Below are 19,146 nucleotides of genomic sequence, written 5' to 3'. Positions count from 1 at the left end.
TACGCGTCCAGGGATGTTGTCTGGTCCAGCAGCCTTGTGCGCGCTGATCCTGCTCAGTGCATTGCAGACATCTGTGGAGGAGAGTGTGATCGGTGGGTGGTCAGCTGAGGATTTGAGCTTGGTGGCAGTTTCTCTGTTGTCTCTTTCAAAGCGAGCATAAAAGTCATTTAGCTCGTTCAGGAAGTTGACATCAGTGGCTGCGGGGGTGGAGTGAGAGGGTTTGTAGTCACTGATGGCCTGAATGCCCTGCCACATGCGCCGAGGGTCAGCGTTGGAAAAGTGTCCCTCTATCTTAAGCTTGTAGCAGTGCTTGGCCTCTTTGATGCCCCTTTTCAGATTTGCTCTGGATGTGCTATAGGCTTGTGCATCTCCTGATCTGAAGGCAGTATTGCGTGTCTTCAATAGGAGTCGCACTTCCCTGTTCATCCATGGCTTCTGATTTGGGTATGTGGTGATCTGCTTCTGGGTTGTAACACTGTCAATGGTGGTATTAATATAATCCAGTACAGAGGAGGTGTAGCAGTCAATGTCCGTGTGAGAGCCACTGGTGGCTTGAGAAGCAAACATACTCCAGTCTGTGTGTAGAAACCTTTCCTGGAGTGAGAAATCTGCCCCCGCAGGCCACACCTTGATGGTCTTCACTGATGGCTTCACGCGATTGATAATGCACCTGATATACTGGTTGCCAGCCGCCGTTAAAAACCAAGAAGAAGAAGTAAGAAGCTTCAGATACTCTGGCAATAACAAAACAGGTGAACCTCACTCATCCAGAATCCCAGAATAACCAGTAGCGAGTGCAGCCTTACGGAGAGACTTTCACTTTTAGACACACCTGGACGTTTCTAATTGTTAGTAGAGACATGTATATTGTTGTTGTGGAGTTACATTGATCATCTCATCATCATGTTTAACTTCTCCACAAGTGTACACAGTTCCTGAGGTCTTTATAAGACAGCTGTGACATGTTCTGGTCAATAGTGTTCAGTGCTCGTCTGTGCTCAACGGCAGAACAGTTCTACCAGAAAGACTCGGGAGGCAAAATAACGTAACAAGTATGCATTTATTAACAGCCCAGCAAGCAAGTATTATGATATAAAGTTCTTTGGCGTAGGCCCTGTCCATCAATCAACAATCATCAACATGATGGTGGTGATGATGGGGAGGATGGAGGGGAATGAAAGCGTCAGCATCTGCGAACTCAGACATGTGTAAGTACCGATCTTTTATACTACAAGTATTAGAACACGATTGGATAGATGAGAAGGTAATAAGTGACATAACAACAATATTTATTTTTTGGTCATTCTGCAAAAGTGAACATCCTAAACACAAGCATGTGTGTTATGTTGATGAATTCTGTGAGTGTGAGTGTGTTGGAGCAGCTTTAGGTGTGTGTTTGAAGACTCGGCTGTGTCTGCACACCTCAGAGAGGGTAGACAGGCTCAGTCATGGTGTGTGGTAATAATAAATGTTTAATTTATATGAGTTGGTACAACACTGCACCTCATGTCTCCTGATCCACAGACGACAGCCTCCATGTGTGGCATCATTAGAGCTCAATCCTGCAGGAGAATGAAAAACACACTTAGAGCAGCGAAGCATTGTAATCCAGACTCCAGTCTTTCGTTTCAGACCTGTTGATCATTTGCTTTGTTCCGAGTCTTAAATTGTCACAAAGTTGCAGTTTTTTCTTCGCTCATTCGCTTTCACAACAAGGCAACATTTCAAAGCACCAAAATGTGTTTATGCAAGTCACATGTGAGTTAAACTGTCCTCTTATTGGTCAGAGTTCAGCTGTTATTATTGCTTTATCTGTAGCTGTGTTATTAAAGCCATCATATAACCATTTTCATTTCATTTGTTTGTTAAAGTTTTAGTCATTTTGGTGTGTTTTTGTTGGTGTTTTTTTTTTTTTTATCTATATACTTTAGCTTTTCTTTATTTTCATTTTCATTATATTAGTATATCAGGATAAACTAAATTATTTTGTTATATTTTATTTTAGTCCAGTTACATTTTATTTAATGAAATGACAATGTCTTATTTTATGGGTTTTAGTTTTAATTTTAATTTTAGTTATAGTTATTTTGGTGCATCAACTTAAACTAAATAATTAAAATGAGAAATGTTGTCTTGGCATCTAGTTGAAATATTTTTATATATATATATATATTTATTTGATTTTATTGCAGTTATATTATCTTATTTCAAGTAACATTTTTAGTACATAAAGTTTTTCAACTAAATTAAAATTAGAAATGTCACCTTGGCATCTAGTTGAATTTTTTTTTTTTTTTAAAGTTATTTTATTTCATGTAACTTTTTTTTTGTTATTTTTTTTTTTTTGTTATTTTAGTACATCAAGTTCAAACTAAATTAAAATGAGAAATCTTGCCTCTGCGTAATTGTAAAAAAAAAAAATATATATATATATATATATATATATATATATATATATATATATATATAGTTCAAGTAACGATTTATTTAGTTTCAGTGTTAGTTAACCATATTGACCCTGGTCTGCCGGAATTCCACTGTGGCATTTAACAGAGAACTCCGTGATGATTGAGTCATTCTGATGCGGGCCTGGATCCTGTATGGAATGCCAGGATTCTGTAATTCCCAGAGGAGGAGGAGTGGAAAAGTGTGAGAGTGAAATTCCCAGCGCTGGAGCGGAAGGCTGAGGGCCGTGAGCTGTGGAGACTCCCCGTCGTCTAGAAGAGTCATTTACTGCGGTAAACACTCTGGCCGCGGTATTACCGCTGTCACAATCTGATTATTCCACTACACCGGATCTGGAAGTGGTTTATACACCTCCTACTGTTAGCGCTAACTATTCCACCACGGTTTAATAGGACAAATGAGCAACCCCTTATTTGACTGTATTTAATCATCTCACAATGAATCTCACATACACGGTTTTGGGTGCGAATGAATGCATCTTATAAAACAGCTCAAATAAAGTCATGCTCACCCTTCAGTTTGAACATGTGCTAATCGCTGTAGTAAATGAACTCCTGTGAGATGCTATAAGTAGAACATTTACAGCGACTGCGAAAGATGGCGCAGCGTGAGCTTTTCATCCTGAGAGTTCAGTGTAATCCACATCCCTGTAATCTGCTCTTTCCTGACGTGTTTGTTTGAGCTCGACTGTGACACTTCCAGAGCACAAAACTCAGCTTTCTTCAGATGTACTCTTCAATTAGCCAGCATAGCAATCTTCAGGGCTGCAGAGATGCTGCTTTTCAACTCTTAAAGCATTCAGACTAATAATTTGGACGCATGCTTAGTGATCTCAAAACTTCAAGATGTTATTCACTGAAAATCTTCCCTTCCGCCAAATCTCTCCAGTCTCAGTGAAGCCGAGATCATTCAGACTGACGTTACGGTGAGTGAAGATGTTTCTGGGTCTTTGAATTCAAATTAGTAGCTCTTTTTCAGGATGAATATGTGAATATTCAATAAACTTTAGATCATTGTAGTATCTGGTGTCTGAGCTTCTGTTTATCAGGACGGCTCAGTGCTGCGGAAAACTGATGGAATCACGGAATAATGTCATGGAAATGGAATTACAGAATAACGCAGGATGTCATGAAATCTGGCAAATTTTGGATGAAAAATCAAAAATCAAAGTGCTGTACACTTAACATTATGTTGCCACAATTTGTCATGTTTCACTGTGGTATTATTATCACAATTATAACAATCGACTGCAAGCACAACTAATGTGATTACAACATCTCAACAATAATATCTGAATGAAGTGAGTTTTCCGAGGCCGGCCGGCAGTTTTGTCCTCTACTGTACACTGTAGATGTTTGATCATCAGGGAAATGACATGATTTCCTCTTCCTCTGGATCATCAGTGTTCATTTACTCCATGCCGGGATACAGCTGTGGGATCCGTGAGCGCATGCTTTACTCCAGCTGTAAGAATCCTCTGCTGGAGATGGTGGAGAACACACTGCAGATGGAGGTGGAGAAGAAGGTCCGTTTGCTTCCGCTCCTTCCGTTCGGGACGTCAGTAATCCGGGTTCATACAGGAGAGCATTTCGCCTCGTCTGCAGTGTGTAAACACCAACAGCAATTCTGCGGTACCTTGGGAACATTAAAAGTAAAAATTGTTATTTGTGTCATTTTATTTTCTGATTTTTGCTTCATTTCTTTTTCAAATTATATGTATTTATTATTCATTTCTAATTCTAAACAAACTCCACCTAATGTTTAATTTATGTGATCTGATAATGAAGTTTTGGTTCGGCTCGTTCTGTTCGGGACGTGAATATTCTGTGTTAAATAAATAAACTCTACATTTCTACATAAATTACTACATCATCATTTTGACTCGTCTGCAGTGTGTAACAACAGATTCAGATTATTTTATTTAATGCCATGTCAGCATTCAAAGCTATTTTCATGGCTAAAATTCAATTATAAACATACAAATATCATATAAATACAAAAAAAAACAAGTCATATTATACAAGATTTTTTCAAATTAGCATATGATAAAAAATCCAAAACCTTTTCAGGCATAATCTTATTAAAAATGTACTTAAGTGAAGTAACTTCATAAAAGAGCATTCTACTTGTATTAAGTCCAGGTCAATCCAATAAATATGTTTGACCGATAAGGGAATCTTACAAAACATGCATAAAGTTGAGTCTTCATCTTTAAGCAAAAGAAGCACGAGTCAAACTTGTGTGACGACATCTGGTGTCCACCACTGATCAAGTCTAGCTTTAAGAGTGAGGAAAGTCTGTTTGTAATTTCCGGATGAGTTTCATACAACTTATTATTCTTGCACATATTCCACTCTTCTTGCCACTTATTTAATATGTATGGATTAATAATCGGTCTGATATCTGAGGGAGGAATGTGACACTCATTAACCTCCTGATTAAGAGCTTCGTTAGCCGCTGCATCAGCTCGTTGTGGAAACACAAAAGCAACAATATTTTGTAGTTAATGCATTAACTAATATTTACAAAAAATGTCCACTACAGTTGTTACATTATTAATCTTTTTTAATGTTAATTAAAATACAGCTGTTAATTGTTAGCTCAGGTCCATTTAATAATATTAACAGATACAAATTTAGATATTCATAATGTATAACTGTTGAGATTAATATGAACTAAGATTAATAAATGCTATTAGTTCATGTTTGTTATCAAATTAAATCTTATTGTAAAGTGTTACCAAAATAATTTCGTATATTAGAAATATAAATGGTTATTTTTATTATGTTAGATTATTATTTTATATATTAAGGACCACCACCTTCAGCTAAACCTTGAGAAGAGTTGCTCGTGGTCCCGGCCAACCCAACACTTCATCATAACTTCTCCACTCAGCTGTAGGTTCGTCATCCAGAACTCATCAAGGTCAGTCAGGAGCCCTGGAGTTGTAGTGATGATCAAGAGACCTCCACAGATCACACTGCTAGAACTGCCCGTCCTGCAGATCTGCCTTATACAACATTAGGAGGATCAGGCCCTTCCTATCAGAGCAACACAACTCGCTGTCCAAGCGCTTGCTCTATCCAGACTGGACTATTGTAATGTGTGTGTGTGTGTGTGTGTGTGTGTGTGTGTGTGTGTGTAAACCTCTCACGCTGATCCAGATGCTGCATCTAGAGTGTGTGTGTGTGTGTGTGTGTGTGTGTGTGTGTGTGTGTAAACCTCTCACACTGATCCAGATGCTGCATCTAGAGAGTGTGTGTGTGTGTGTGTGTGTGTGTGTGTAAACCTCTCACACTGATCCAGATGCTGCAGCTAGTGTTTGTCAAGTCTCTGGCGTTTGCCTACAGAACAAACACTGGCTCTGCTGCCTCTTACCTAAACTCATTACTCCAGACTCATGTGCCATCCAGAAACTGTCATGTGGTGCATCATCTCAAAGAGGCGCTAAATCTCTTTCTCGGATCTTCACCTGGACTGTTCCTGCTGGAAGAATGATCTAACTCAACCAGAGCTGATGAGTCCGAGGACATTTTCAAGAAACCGCTGAATACGCATCTTTACAGCAACACTTGATCACTTGAACACTTTCGGCAACACTTAAAAAAAAAGAAGAAAAAAAAGTACATGTATGGCTTTAGATTAAACTGAGACCTTCTCAGTTTAATCTAACTTTTTTTTTCAAAGTGTTGCCGAAAGTGTTCAAGTGATGAACAAGATGCATTCTGTTGTCCTACTGTTAGATGAACTGCTTCTATTCTCATTTGTCACATAAATGAGGATAAAAGTGGTTACTTTGGATAAAAGTGTCTGCTAAATAATAAATGTAAATGTATTATTTTATATATATTTTTAAAGTATCCTAAAATAGTTTTAATCCGAGTTAAATACAAAAAATATATATATTTGTCACACCCTCACACCACATGCACCAAATATATATTATTATTATTTTAAACTATTTTTATAAATTTAGTTCTGATTTTGTTTGATTGCACTTATTTACTTTTTAATTTTATTTCTAATATTTACAATATCCTATAATAATTAAAACTTAAAATGATGCTAACATGATTTTATTCCTAATTATATCCTATTTTTTATTATTATTTTATATTATTTTTATAATTTTATTACTTTTTCAATTTTATTCGATTTTACTCATATCTTTTTCAATTTTATTTCTTCTTATATTTATTAGGAATAAAAAGTTTATATTTATTATTTAAAATTATTATTTTTTTATTTTTATTTCAAATTTTATATATAATTATTATTTGAATAAAATTTTTTTATTCTATTCTAAAAATAGACACTAAACTCTGTGTGTTTCACCCCGCAGTTGGAGATCGATAACGGCGACGAGCTGACGGCTGATTTCCTGTACGACGAGGTTCATCCGAAGCAACACGCGCACAAGCAGGCCTTCGCTAAACCGCGCGGGCCGCCGGGCCGGAGAGGAGACCGCAGGATCACACGGCCCGCCGACGACTAGCCTAGCGTTAGCAGCAACCCAAGAGGCCACCAAGCTGTCGAGCGCTTACTTCCCACAATCCCCTGCAGGAAGCCATGCGCTGAACTATGCACCATAACACAAACGCCCATCATGAGGTGTGCTTCAACTCAACAGAGACTTTCATATTAAAATGAACAAAGAATTATTTTAACAAATGATCAATCAAATTCAGAAAGGCTTTTGTGATTTTAAACCGTGCCAAACTCACAATTGCAGTTACTGAAACGAAAAGACCTGAACATTCGCCATTCCTTTTATCGCGTCTTATTTTGTTACATTCTTGTACATTGTCTTTTTTACCAAACACGAGTCACATGTTAATCACAGCTCACATCTGACGGATCGACCCGAACTCACATCACATACTTTTTTACGACATTCACATTTTTTGATATGATCGTGTTTTGTTCTCATGTTCCAGGATGCTCATTTTTCTATTCAATTTTGTTTTTGAACATGTTTTTTTCTCTTGTGTTTCCCACTCGACTGTGAAGCCGCATCAGGATACACAGAATTATTCAGTTGAAAGTATGTTAAAAGGGAAGACGGGATTATGTGTGTGTGTGTGTGTGTGTGTGTGTGTGTGTGTGTGTGTGTGTGTGTGTGTGTGTGTGTGAATTCATTGCTAGGTCAGAACTAGCGCAGGTCATGTTGAGTATCTACTGTCGTTTGGCAAACCACTGTTGAACATCTGTACTGACGCAGACGCTCTTACGTTTCACATGTAGCCTGTCTGTGTTCAGACGTCTCAAATACTTGTTTTTTTTAGAGAAAAATAAAGTATTTAAATCATTGAATGGACTGTCCTTTATTACATCACACAGGAGAGACTCGGGATCATGGGAAATGGCTGTTTGTGTCTAAAAATCAGTTCAGGATTGCACGGTAAATGTTGATTTACCTCGAGCGGATCATCCGGAGCTCTGGGAATGTTTGAGATGAAGATCTTCCAGCTCAGAGAGAACCTGACCATTCAAAAATCATAATATATTACATATTTATTTAAACATTACACATTTACATAAAATTTAACTGGAAAAACACACACACATGCACACACACTCACACACACACACACTCTCTTTCACACACACACACCTGTGTGATCGCAAGTCTTCTGTTCTTCTCACACAGACACTGAGATGCCATGTCATACATCTCACACAGACACACATACTGAGATGCCACGTCATACACACACACACACCTGTGTGATGGTGGGTCTTCTGTTCTTCTTCTCACACAGACACTGAGACGCCACGTCATACATCACACACACACACACACACACACACACCTGTGTGATGGTGGGTCTTCTGTTCTTCTTCTCACACAGACACTGAGACGCCACGTCATACATCACACACACACACACACACACACCTGTGTGATGGTGGGTCTTCTGTTCTTCTTCTCACACAGACACTGAGACGCCACGTCATACATCACACACACACACACACACACACACACACACACACACACACACCTGTGTGATGGTGGGTCTTCTGTTCTTCTTCTCACACAGACACTGAGACGCCACGTCATACATCTTCTCCACCTCCTCCATCTGCCATCCCTCCATCTTACTATCAATGAAGTCCTGCAGGGAGACCTCGTCATCATCGATCTCATCCTTCATCTCCATCTGAAACACACACACACACACACACAGGTGACTGAGCTGCACACACAGACGAGGAGAGTTTGAGAAGATCTGACTGAACCTTCACACACACCAGTAGTTTAGGATCACGGCTTTCATCCACCGGAGGAAGACCAGACAAAATCTCAAGCAACACCTGCACGATAAACACAGAAATATAATTCATGTTTCTGTTAATCGTGAATCAGAATAACTTCCCCCTCCCTCATGAAAATAAAATAAAATAAAATAGGTTCTTTGGGGAACCAAAAATTGTTCTTCTGTTTCCAAAGTTTCCTTTATTTTCAAGAGTGTATTTTAAAAGCTCCTGCAGTTTCAAACTGGCCGAACCTTCTTCTGTTCTGTTTCGTTCCTCCTGTAATTTGTGTTCATTAAAGTCTTTCAATGAGACGCTCCGAGCGACTACTAACACCAAAACTATTGCTGGAATGAAGCGGTTCCCCCTCTAACCCGGTTAGTGTTGAAGAGGAACGAGTGAAGCACGTCTGAATGATGCATGTGTGCTGATAAACCATCAGTATCTGAAATACACATTTCTGTCTTAAAGCACCATGAAAGTAAATGGACAACTCTTGCTTTTGCAGTGTTTATCTGTGCACGTCATTATTGTGTTAAATTCCTGTTCCTGGTAATCTTGAATCAGAATAACACCTCGGTTACGACTGTTACCTCGGTTCCCTGAAGAGGGAACGAGACACTGCATTGATTGACGCTAAGGGAACGCTTTGCGTGATGACGTCTTGAAGCACATGTAAAATCAGTCCAATGGTCCAAATCTCCTATCCTTTTAAGAGAAGTGATAGCGAGGAGGAACAAAGCTTTCAAGGTCAGAAACTTGGCCGGAACCTCCAGTGGTTCGAAGGGAGCCAGGGAAAGGCCTTGCAGGACAATGGCCAGATCCCATGTCGGCACCTGAGTGCGAGCTGCAGGCCTCAGCCTCAGAGTACCACGGAGGAAACGAGATACTAACGGGTCTTTACCCAAAGACATTCCACCCAAAGGAATGTGGTAAGCACCTATGGCTGCCACATAAACCTTAAAAGTGGACGGGGATAGTGAACCGCTCCTGCAGGAACTCCAGCACTGGAGCAACCGGGCAGTTAACTGGGTCCAACCGACGGTCACTACACCATGAAGTGAAGACTCTCCACTTCAAGGCATAAAGTTGCCTCGTGGAGCTCTGGACTGTAGAGAGGCCTCCACAACCTCAGTTGAGAGACCTGTGCCTTTGAGCTGGGCTCCCTCAGAGGCCAAGCCCACAGGTTCAACAGTTCTTGGGACAGAAGGTCCCTCCTGACGGGTAACTCCAGCAGAGGCCTGTCGAGGAGAGACACTAGATCGGGGAACCATACTCGTAAGAAGTAGAAGTAGACATAAGAAGTAGGTGAACCTGGTCCCTGCAAACTCTCTCCAGAACTCCCGGGAGCAGAGCGATCGGGGGAAAAGCTTTTAAACGCCTCAGCCAAGTTTGTACCATAGCATCCAGTCACAGAGGAGCTAGATGCGTGAGGGAAAACCAAAGACGTCTCTCAAGACACAAACAGATCCACTTGTGCCTGGCCGAACACCCTCCATATCTTCTCCACCACCTCGGGGGGGAGCTTCCATTCCCCGGGCCTCAGCCCCTGTCTTGACAGGATGTCTGCTCTTATATTCTGGGCCCCAGGGATGTAAGCTGCTCTAAGTGACATTAGCTTAGACTGCTCTAGAGACCACAGGAGGATTTGGCGTGTGCGAGTTTACAGAGTGGACGCGAGCGCAAACCCCCCTGGTGATTTATATAGGTGAGTACCGATGTGTTGTCTGTGTGGATGAGCACATGATGGCCCCTGAGGTCTGTGAGTAAGTTCTTTAGGGCAAGAAATACATCCAACATCTCCAGGCGGTTGATGTGCCATGAGAGATGGTGGTTCCTCCACAGACTCTGAGTCGAGCGTCCTTCAAGGATCGCTCCGCTACAACAAGAAGCTCCCAACATGGGACCCTGGGACAGGAACCAAGGTTTCTTCCACATAACCAGGGTACGTAAGCGTCGCCGCGTAACGCTGATCATGCGAAAGGGGTTGCCCCTCGGGGAAAAGTTGCCCCACTGCAGGGATCTCATTTACAACAGTCCAAAAGATATCAAGTTGGACGCTGCGGCCATCAGACCCAACAGTCTTTGAAACTGCTTGACAGAGTGTGACTGGCCTAGCTTTATTCTTTTCACAGCCAAAAGGATGGACTCTATATGTGCCGGTGAAAGGTGTGCCTGCATCGACATTGAGATCTATCATGACAAACCAGTCATCGGATCTGATTAGCAGCCCCAAAGACATGAGAGCAACGGGGGAGGAGCTTCTGGAAAGCGGCCGCCTGTTTAGCTGCCTCCTGGAACCTCTTGACGACTGAATTCACAGCGTCACCGAAGAGGCCAGAAGGTGACAGGGGCGCATCCATAAGAATATTTTTGTCTTTTTCCTTAATATTGCTTAAATTGAGCCACAGATGCCTCTCAGTGGCCACCAGGGCTGCTATAGAGCGGTCGATGGATTTAGCCGTCTCCTTGGTGGCCCTGAGAGATAAATCTGTGGCATGACGTAATTCGCAAACTGCGTCCCGGCCAATTCCCCCGCCCTCAACCATGTCTCCTAAAAACTCATCTTGGTAGGCCTGCAGCAGCATGACCAGCGGCTGAGTAAGCTTTACCCACTAGTGAAGATGTGGTTATGACTGGCTTAGTGGGTAATGTCGGGCCTTTAGGGAAGATGCCACTTCGGGGGAGAGATAGCTCGCGAGCGTCTCTTCCACTTTTGGCATCTTCCCATGACTGTGCTCTTTATAATTCGATATAGAGGAATAGTTAGATGTTTGTGCACTATACACTCTGTATGAAACCGGTTTCTCCCACGATCTTGACACCTCGGTGTGGAGATCAGGGAAAAACAGTAAGCCCCGGTGTTGAGGTTGTGACCGTGATGGCAGGAAGCGTTTGTCCAACTTGCTTTTGGAGAGAACGTCCTGCTTATCTGCTGGCCAGCCAATATTCAGTCTTTCAACTGCTCATGTCACAACCTCAACCAGAACCAATCCTCAGAACTAGATAGTGATCACTACACCATGAAGTGAAGACTCTCCACTTCAAGGCATAAAGTTGCCTTGTGGAGCTCTGGACTGTAGAGAGGTCTCCACAACCTCAGTTGAGAGACCTGTGCCTTTGAGCTGGGCTCCCTCAGAGGCCAAGCCCACAGGTTCAACAGTTCTTGGGACAGAAGGTCCCTCCTGACGGGTAACTCCAGCAGAGGCCCGTCGAGGAGAGACACTAGATCGGGGAACCATACTCGTAAGAAGTAGAAGTAGACATAAGAAGTAGGTGAACCTGGTCCCTGCAAACTCTCTCCAGAACTCCCGGGAGCAGAGCGATCGGGGGAAAAGCTTTTAAACGCCTCAGCCAAGTTTGTACCATAGCATCCAGTCCCAGAGGAGCTAGATGCGTGAGGGAAAACCAAAGACGTCTCTCAAGACACAAACAGTTGCAGTGTCGGTGCCTCAATCGGGGCGGAAGGAACCGCAGTGTGTGCTTCCAAACCCTGAGAGAAGGCACTGGATCTACCAGGTGAAGGCAGAGATAAGGCTGTGCCCATCTCTAACTCTGACGCTAGTTTTTTTTATCAATGACTACAGAATATTTGATTTTATCTGAACATTTAAGGTCACTCACTGTCAGGGACAATGATTGTTATTTGAAAAAGACTATCCTCACCCAAACAAGCTACACAAAGAACATGTGTGTCCCCAGCCGTTAAATAACGCAGGCAGGGGTCCACACACACTCTAAACTGCTGCTTGCTCGCCATGACTATATATTTGACACAGTCTGCCATGAAATAATGATCTCTAGGCTTTCTGATATTGGCATCACTGGCTCTGCTCTTTCCTGGCTCATTTCCTACATCAGCGACAGAAAGTATTATATCACTATACAAGGGTTTAGATCTGCCACTGCTTCACTTACACACGGTGTTCCTCAAGGTTCGGTTCTTGGCCCGCTATTGTTCATCATCTACATATATCCACTCGGTGACATCATATGCAGGCATGGGCTTAAATTCCATTGCTATGCTGATGATATTCAAATCTATCTTACCACCAGTTCCGATAGGCCATCTCTGCCTGACTCACTCACTGCATGTATCAAGCATTGGATGTCCCTGAATTTCCTCAAATTAAATGATAAGAAAACCGAGATATTACTGATCGGCTCTACTGCTTCAGTCAAAAGGATGGACCAGTCCTTTGATATTGATGGAATTCACGTTAAGCCTTCGTCATCAATTCGTAACCTTGGTGTCTTATTCGATCCAACTCTATCTTTTGGCTCTCATATTTCTTCTCTTGTTAAAAACTCTTTTTTCCATCTTCGTAATATTGCTCGTCTACGATCTTCTCTCACTTTAGCCGATGCTGAAACCTTAATTCATGCATTAATCACATCACGCCTGGACTATTGCAATGCCTTATTTCTTGATCTTCCCAAAAAACTTATTTCAAGATTACAGTATGTTCAAAACTCTGCAGCAAGAGTTCTCACCTCCACTAGGCTTTCTGCTCACATTACTCTCTGCTTCATGACCTTCACTGGCTACCTGTGGCATCACGTATCCACTTTAAGGTACTGCTCTTGACGTTCAAAGCATTAAATGGTCTTGCTCCCCAATATCTGTCTGACCTACTCTACCCTTACCACCCTGCCCGGTCCCTTAGATCAGCTGAACTTGGTTTATTGTCCATCCCTCGTTTCCGGCTGTCTACTGTAGGTGGAAGGTCATTTAGTGTTAATGCTCCTCAATTGTGGAATTCACTACCTCTTACACTACGTAATACCTCATCTGTGGCTACTTTCAAGACTCAGTTAAAAACATATCTATATAACATGCGTTTTGGATAATGTGACTATGTGTATCCTATGTGACTGTAATGTATGTGTGGGTGTTTAAATGTATTGTAATGTACAATGTAATGCGACCTTGAGCTATGGAAAGGCGCTATATAAATAAAACTTCTTCTTCTTCTTATTATTATTATATATATATGTAGATATAGATAAAGACAAAACAACACCAAATATGACAGGGACAGTTTCACAGTGAGTGCTACTGAAGCCACAGAAGCTAGCGCTGCTCTGTTTCTGGCAGGCTAGTTTCCTGGTTCGTGACATCACTCGCCTCTGACGTTCCGCTACACCATTGGACTGATTTTACATGTGCTTCAAGACGTCATCATGTCAATCGACGCAGCGCGAGTTCCCTTGAAAGGGAACTTCCTCTTGCAGCATCTCTTCTCTTCTCTGATGACGAGGGCGGAGCAACCTGTCACTCATATGAGATCCACCAATAGCAAACCACAACCATCCAATCAATTCCACACAGACAAAATCAAGCCCCGCCCACATTTGTTCTTGTTCCAGAAGCGTTTATACGATATACGATACAATAGGGGAAAAAAAAGACAAGAAAAACATCCATTTGATGCAGACTGTAATAATGAACGCACCACGCCAAAGCTGAAGATGTCTGATTTAGGAGTGATCTCTCCTCTCAGCGCCTCCTGTGCCATGTATGCTGTAGTTCCCACAATCCTCCCTGTCATGACCGTCGAGCACGACTGTTTGGCTGAAGCTCGCGTCAAACCGAAGTCGGAGATCTTCGCAACCAAGCCTTCATCCAACAAGATGTTCGCGCTGTCGAACAGATGAAATAACGGGGATGTTTGTTTTATAAATCTCTGAGTTACTCTGTATATATTTTTGAAATATAGTATTGAAATATATTTTATTTGTGAAATATAACAATTTGTTTTCTATGTGAATATACAGTAAAGTGTAATTTATTCCTGTGATCAAAGCTGAATGTTCAGCATCATTACTCCAGTCTTCAGTGTCACATGATCCTTCAGAAATCACTCTAATATGATGATTTAATGCTGAAGAAACATTTATGATTATTAATAATGTTGAAAACATTAATATTTTTGTGGAAACTGATATATTTTATTTTTCATAATTCTTTGATGAATAGAAAAGTTTTAAAAACATCAGAAACTTATTAACTTATCAAGACACTAAAACTAAATTTGAGTTTTGAAGTTTAATCATAATTTTACTATGATGTTAAAATGAAATGTTTTTGAAAACCTACTAAAAATACTTGTGTCTAAAACAGAAAGCAGGCCACATTAGAGCTGAAGTTATTAGTTGTAAGCTGCTGTGGTCGCTCACCTCTTGACATCTCGATGGATGTGGTTGTTCTGGTGCAGGAACTGCAGACCTCGAGCCGATCCTGCACTGATCCAACATCTGCTCCGCCAGGAGAGAGGAGAAGAGCCGTCCAAACACGCCAGCCGGTCCAGCAGCGAGCCGTGGGGCATGAAGGAGTACACCAAACACATGTGTTGCCCGTCACTGGAGGATCCCAGCAGCTCCACCAGATGCTCATGCTTCAGACTGAGTGAAGAGAGAGAGAGAGGGAGAGAGAGAGAGGGAGAGAGAGAGGGAGAGAGAGAGAGAGAGAGAGAGAGACAGAGAGACAGAGAGACAGAGAGAGACTTGACTTTAAGATCACTTTATTTACAAAAACATTAAAGATATAACGTTTTTAGTAAAAAAAAAAAAAAACTTTTAAAAACAACTAGAATGAGAGCCATGGATTAAAACAACAACAACAGAGTCTCAAGACATGAAATAGCATCTTAGAAAAGCAAAATACTCGTTTCTAAAAAAATTAATAAAAATAAATAAATCATATCAACCCACCGCCACAGGAGATCACATAAACACATTTATTATGCTTCCACCACAATCCTGTATGGAGTTTGTCACTTTGGGATTGTTTTCTCTGTGAAGGATTCATGCATTTATTCTTTTTTTGTCAATACTTTGGTCCAAAGCGACTTAAATGAGGAATAAAACAAATTCATATTCAATATAAATTAAATCGAAAAACTGCAGAATCAATGAAAGATGAAATGACAGACGGCTTGAAAGATATATACATATTTTTTTCCACTATACATTTATTCATTCATGTATGATTAAATATGTTTGTGTGTGTGTGTGTGTGTGTGTGTATATAAGTATAAAATAATATTTATTTATAAATATCTTATATAATACGTAATGTTTTATATATAAACAAATTACGTAATAAATAAATATAATAATTTTTTTATACATATAATCAATATGGTTAAAGAATATAATATAATATATATATATTTTCATAATGTAATTATAAAATGTATATATGTATATGTATATGCATATATATATATATATATATATATATATATATATATATATATAAATAATCAAACTTTTTTAAATATAATTTTGATTAGATTATTTATAAGACATTTTATATAATATATATATATAGATATGTTGTTTTGTATATATATATATATATATATAAAATATCTAGAACAATGTTTGATTATTTATAAAGAGATTTTATATTACAAATAATATTTTATATATAATAAAATTATATATAAAAATACATTCAAGCCATAGTTTTTTCATAATGCAATTAAACAATTTTAATTTTATAATTATAATGATTTTAACATATATACAGTATTTGTACCTCCTGAGAGTTTGAATCTCTTGATTGAACTGAGTCTTCAGGTCTTCGAGTGAGCCGTCGTCCATCTAGAACAAAACAAACGTTACAATGAACGAAACATCAAACACACGAAACATGTTGATTTGATAGTTTAGTGGTATTTCGCAGCACTACTGAGCTCAAACTCACAGGATTGAGCTTCTTCACAGCTACATAAGTGTCTCCCATCCGGCCTCTGAAGACGACGCCGAGCCGAGCCGACAGCCTCCGTCCACCAGGGGGCAATCGTCCCAATCGCTCGTGATGACCGTCAGCTCGCGGTGGGAGAACGTGTGGAACCCTGTGTGAGAGAGGGGTTTTAGGGGCTGATGGGTAACGGGTGTCTGATGTGATTATATAAAGACCTTCAGAGCTGCTCCATGTGTTTTCCTCGGGTCCGGTGCTGCTGTCCGGCTCCATCACACGCGTCTCCTGCTGAACGGGTTTGATGACCTCGGGACAGGCGGACAGATGAAGCACTTCTTCACGCTGCGCTGCGCAGACGGACACCCCAGATGGGCCTGATTTCAAAAGTGTTTATTATAAATGATTTATAGGTGCACATCATCATTATTGTGTTAATAATCTTGAATCAGAATAAGTTCCTCTTGCTGCATCTCTTCTCTTCTCTGATAACGAAGGCGGGGCAACCTGTCACTCACATGAGATCAGCCAATAGCAAACCACAATCATCCAATCAATTTCCCACAGACAAAATCAAGCCTGGGAACATTCTGGGAATACCCGAGACATAGGCCATGTCCACACTAATACGTTTTCGTTTGAAAACTTATACTTTTCTCTCCGTTTTGGCCTTCCATCCACACTGAGACGGCGTTTTAAGAAAACGAAAACGTAGCTTTTGGAAGACGCTCTCCAAAGCGGATAAATTTGAAAACGCTGTGCTTTTGAATATGATGATTTACTCATGCGCAGTACGGGGATGTAAGCGTTTTCAGACGTTTCAATGTGGATGAGCAACTTTTGGAAACCGATTGAAAATGATAGTGTGGGCGCAGAGCGTTTTTAGACGAAAACTTATTGAAAATGTATTCGGATCAGTGTAGACGTAGCCTTATATTACATCTTGTGAAAATGGGCATAACAGGTCTCCTTTAAGCAGTTTTCGATGTTTCAGTGTGGACGAGAAACATTTGGAGAACGCTTGAAACGCTAGAGTTGACAGAGTTTGTTTTGGAACAAAAACAACGTTTTCAAACATATCCGGATTAATGTAGACGTAGCCTGAGATTGTCAGAACAGGTCATGGCGGTCAGAATACCTGCTTTAGTGTGGCAGATCTTGTCTTCTGGCAGCAGGACGCTGACGGCGGCGAACAGCTGGTGTCGGACCAGAATCTCCACCAGATCTCCAACGGTGCAGTTTGTGGTTCCCCAGTCGAACAGCATCTCCATCGTGGGACTCTTTCCCTGGAGAACTGCTGCTTCAAACCTCCTGAAATCAGACGCCACACATAGCAACCATACAGAACATCTTAGCAACTGCATAGCAACCATCCCAAACACCCCAGTACTGGAGCGGTGAGTTTTGAACAGGCGAATACCACCAGTGTTGAAAAAATCGTTAACTAAAAGTATAAAATAAAAATTTGTTTTCAGTAATTGAAATTAGGCAATATAAAATATTATAAAAATAGAAATCCTTTATCCTTTTTGATGATTAAAATTGAAATTTTAAAACTAAACTTAAAACTTAAATAATAAAAATAAAAGCTAATTCAAAATATTATTAAACACTATAATAGTATATCAGTAATGAAAAAATAATGATGGATAGACCAACTGATGGATGGATGATGGATAAAACTATGGATGGATGATGGTTGGATAGAAAGATGGATGGACAGAAAAGTGGTTGAATGGATGGATGAATGGATGGATGGATGGATGGATGGATGGATGGATGGATAGAAGAATGGATGGATGGATTAAAGGATGGATGGATGAATGAACAGAATGTTGGGTTGATGGACACAGTGACAGATGGATGGATGGATAAATAGAATGATGGATGGATGGAACAATAGATGGATGGATGGATTTAAAAATTAAAAAAACATAAAATTAAATTATCTAAATTAAAATAATAACTAAAAATATAAAAATAAATTCTAATAAAAACAATTATACATATATTTATATATATATAATTATACATATATATATATATATATATATATATATATATATATATATATATATAATTATATATATATACATATATATATATATATATGATATCACTTTTATTTCATTTTAGATTTTGTAATATCATTTGCCAATACATACGTCTAAACCATCATCAAGAGCTTCTCTTTAAAGGTCTGCTAGTGTGTGTGTGATGATGATGATGATGATGATGATGATGATGATGATGTACCGGATGTGCAGCTGTGAGTATCTGGGTTCTCCGGAGGTTCCGCTGATGTCCATCATGACGCTCCTCCAGTTCTCCTGCGGGTCCAGCTGGTCAGATAAAGCCCTCAGTGTGGAGAACCGGAGCTTCCGAACCGGCGTGTCCCGCGTGACGTCACACATGCTGAACCGAACCGTGTTTACTCTTCATAAACACGCGCAGAATCTCTCCTGAAGGGTTCACACACATTCAGGGCTTTTCTTCTTGTGTTTTCCGAGATTGAGTAACTTCCTTGATCTGTTGTCATTTCCCCTTCGTACAACATCCGCTTTAAACCGAAACTATATGAGATTACACGCAAATAAAAGGTGTAAACAGGGATCTGCACGCTTCACCTGGTATAAAAGTCAGTTTAATACATAAAAAACGAGTTTTTACCGTGGAGATTATAGAACACAATGAACTATGAGACAAACTTACTG

The 19,146-nt window shown here is 40.2% G+C and overlaps 2 protein-coding genes across 7 annotated transcripts; one reads left to right on the top strand and one right to left on the bottom strand.

Moving 5' to 3' along the window:
- Positions 1 to 1,454: 1,454 nt before the first annotated feature.
- Positions 1,455 to 18,986, bottom strand: LOC311283216 (interleukin-1 receptor-associated kinase 4-like). 6 transcript variants are annotated; one of them, XR_014626032.1, is made up of 12 exons: positions 18,689 to 18,986; positions 17,571 to 17,743; positions 16,439 to 16,809; positions 16,271 to 16,335; positions 14,905 to 15,129; positions 14,181 to 14,367; positions 8,722 to 8,784; positions 8,472 to 8,630; positions 7,884 to 7,947; positions 5,845 to 5,952; positions 5,288 to 5,472; positions 3,653 to 4,101 (listed from the first exon to the last, which is right to left on the bottom strand). XR_014626032.1 is itself a non-coding variant. In XM_084397523.1 (10 exons), the coding sequence occupies exons 1-9, from the start codon at positions 18,844 to 18,846 to the stop codon at positions 7,894 to 7,896; spliced, it is 1,455 nt and encodes a 484-aa protein (XP_084253649.1). In that variant the 5' UTR covers positions 18,847 to 18,986; the 3' UTR covers positions 1,455 to 1,562; positions 7,884 to 7,893. The 6 variants fall into 6 exon arrangements, 2 of the variants coding, with proteins under 2 accessions (XP_084253649.1, XP_084253648.1); XR_014626033.1 differs by having other exon boundaries at positions 5,845 to 5,949; XR_014626034.1 differs by lacking the exon at positions 5,845 to 5,952 and having other exon boundaries at positions 5,288 to 5,476.
- LOC311283220 (twinfilin-1-like) lies at positions 3,818 to 7,779 on the top strand (the record flags this gene model as incomplete). The annotated part of the gene is made up of 2 exons (XM_084397530.1): positions 3,818 to 3,991; positions 6,809 to 7,779. The coding sequence occupies 2 exons, from the start codon at positions 3,818 to 3,820 to the stop codon at positions 6,959 to 6,961; spliced, it is 327 nt and encodes a 108-aa protein (XP_084253656.1). The 3' UTR covers positions 6,962 to 7,779.
- Positions 18,987 to 19,146: the final 160 nt, after the last annotated feature.

Source organism: Rutilus rutilus (assembly GCF_951802725.1).
Source record: "Rutilus rutilus genome assembly, chromosome: 23".
Classification (NCBI taxonomy): Eukaryota; Metazoa; Chordata; class Actinopteri; order Cypriniformes; family Leuciscidae; genus Rutilus; species Rutilus rutilus.
Note: the sequence above shows the minus strand (reverse complement) of the source record. Positions and strands in the feature narration are given on the sequence as shown.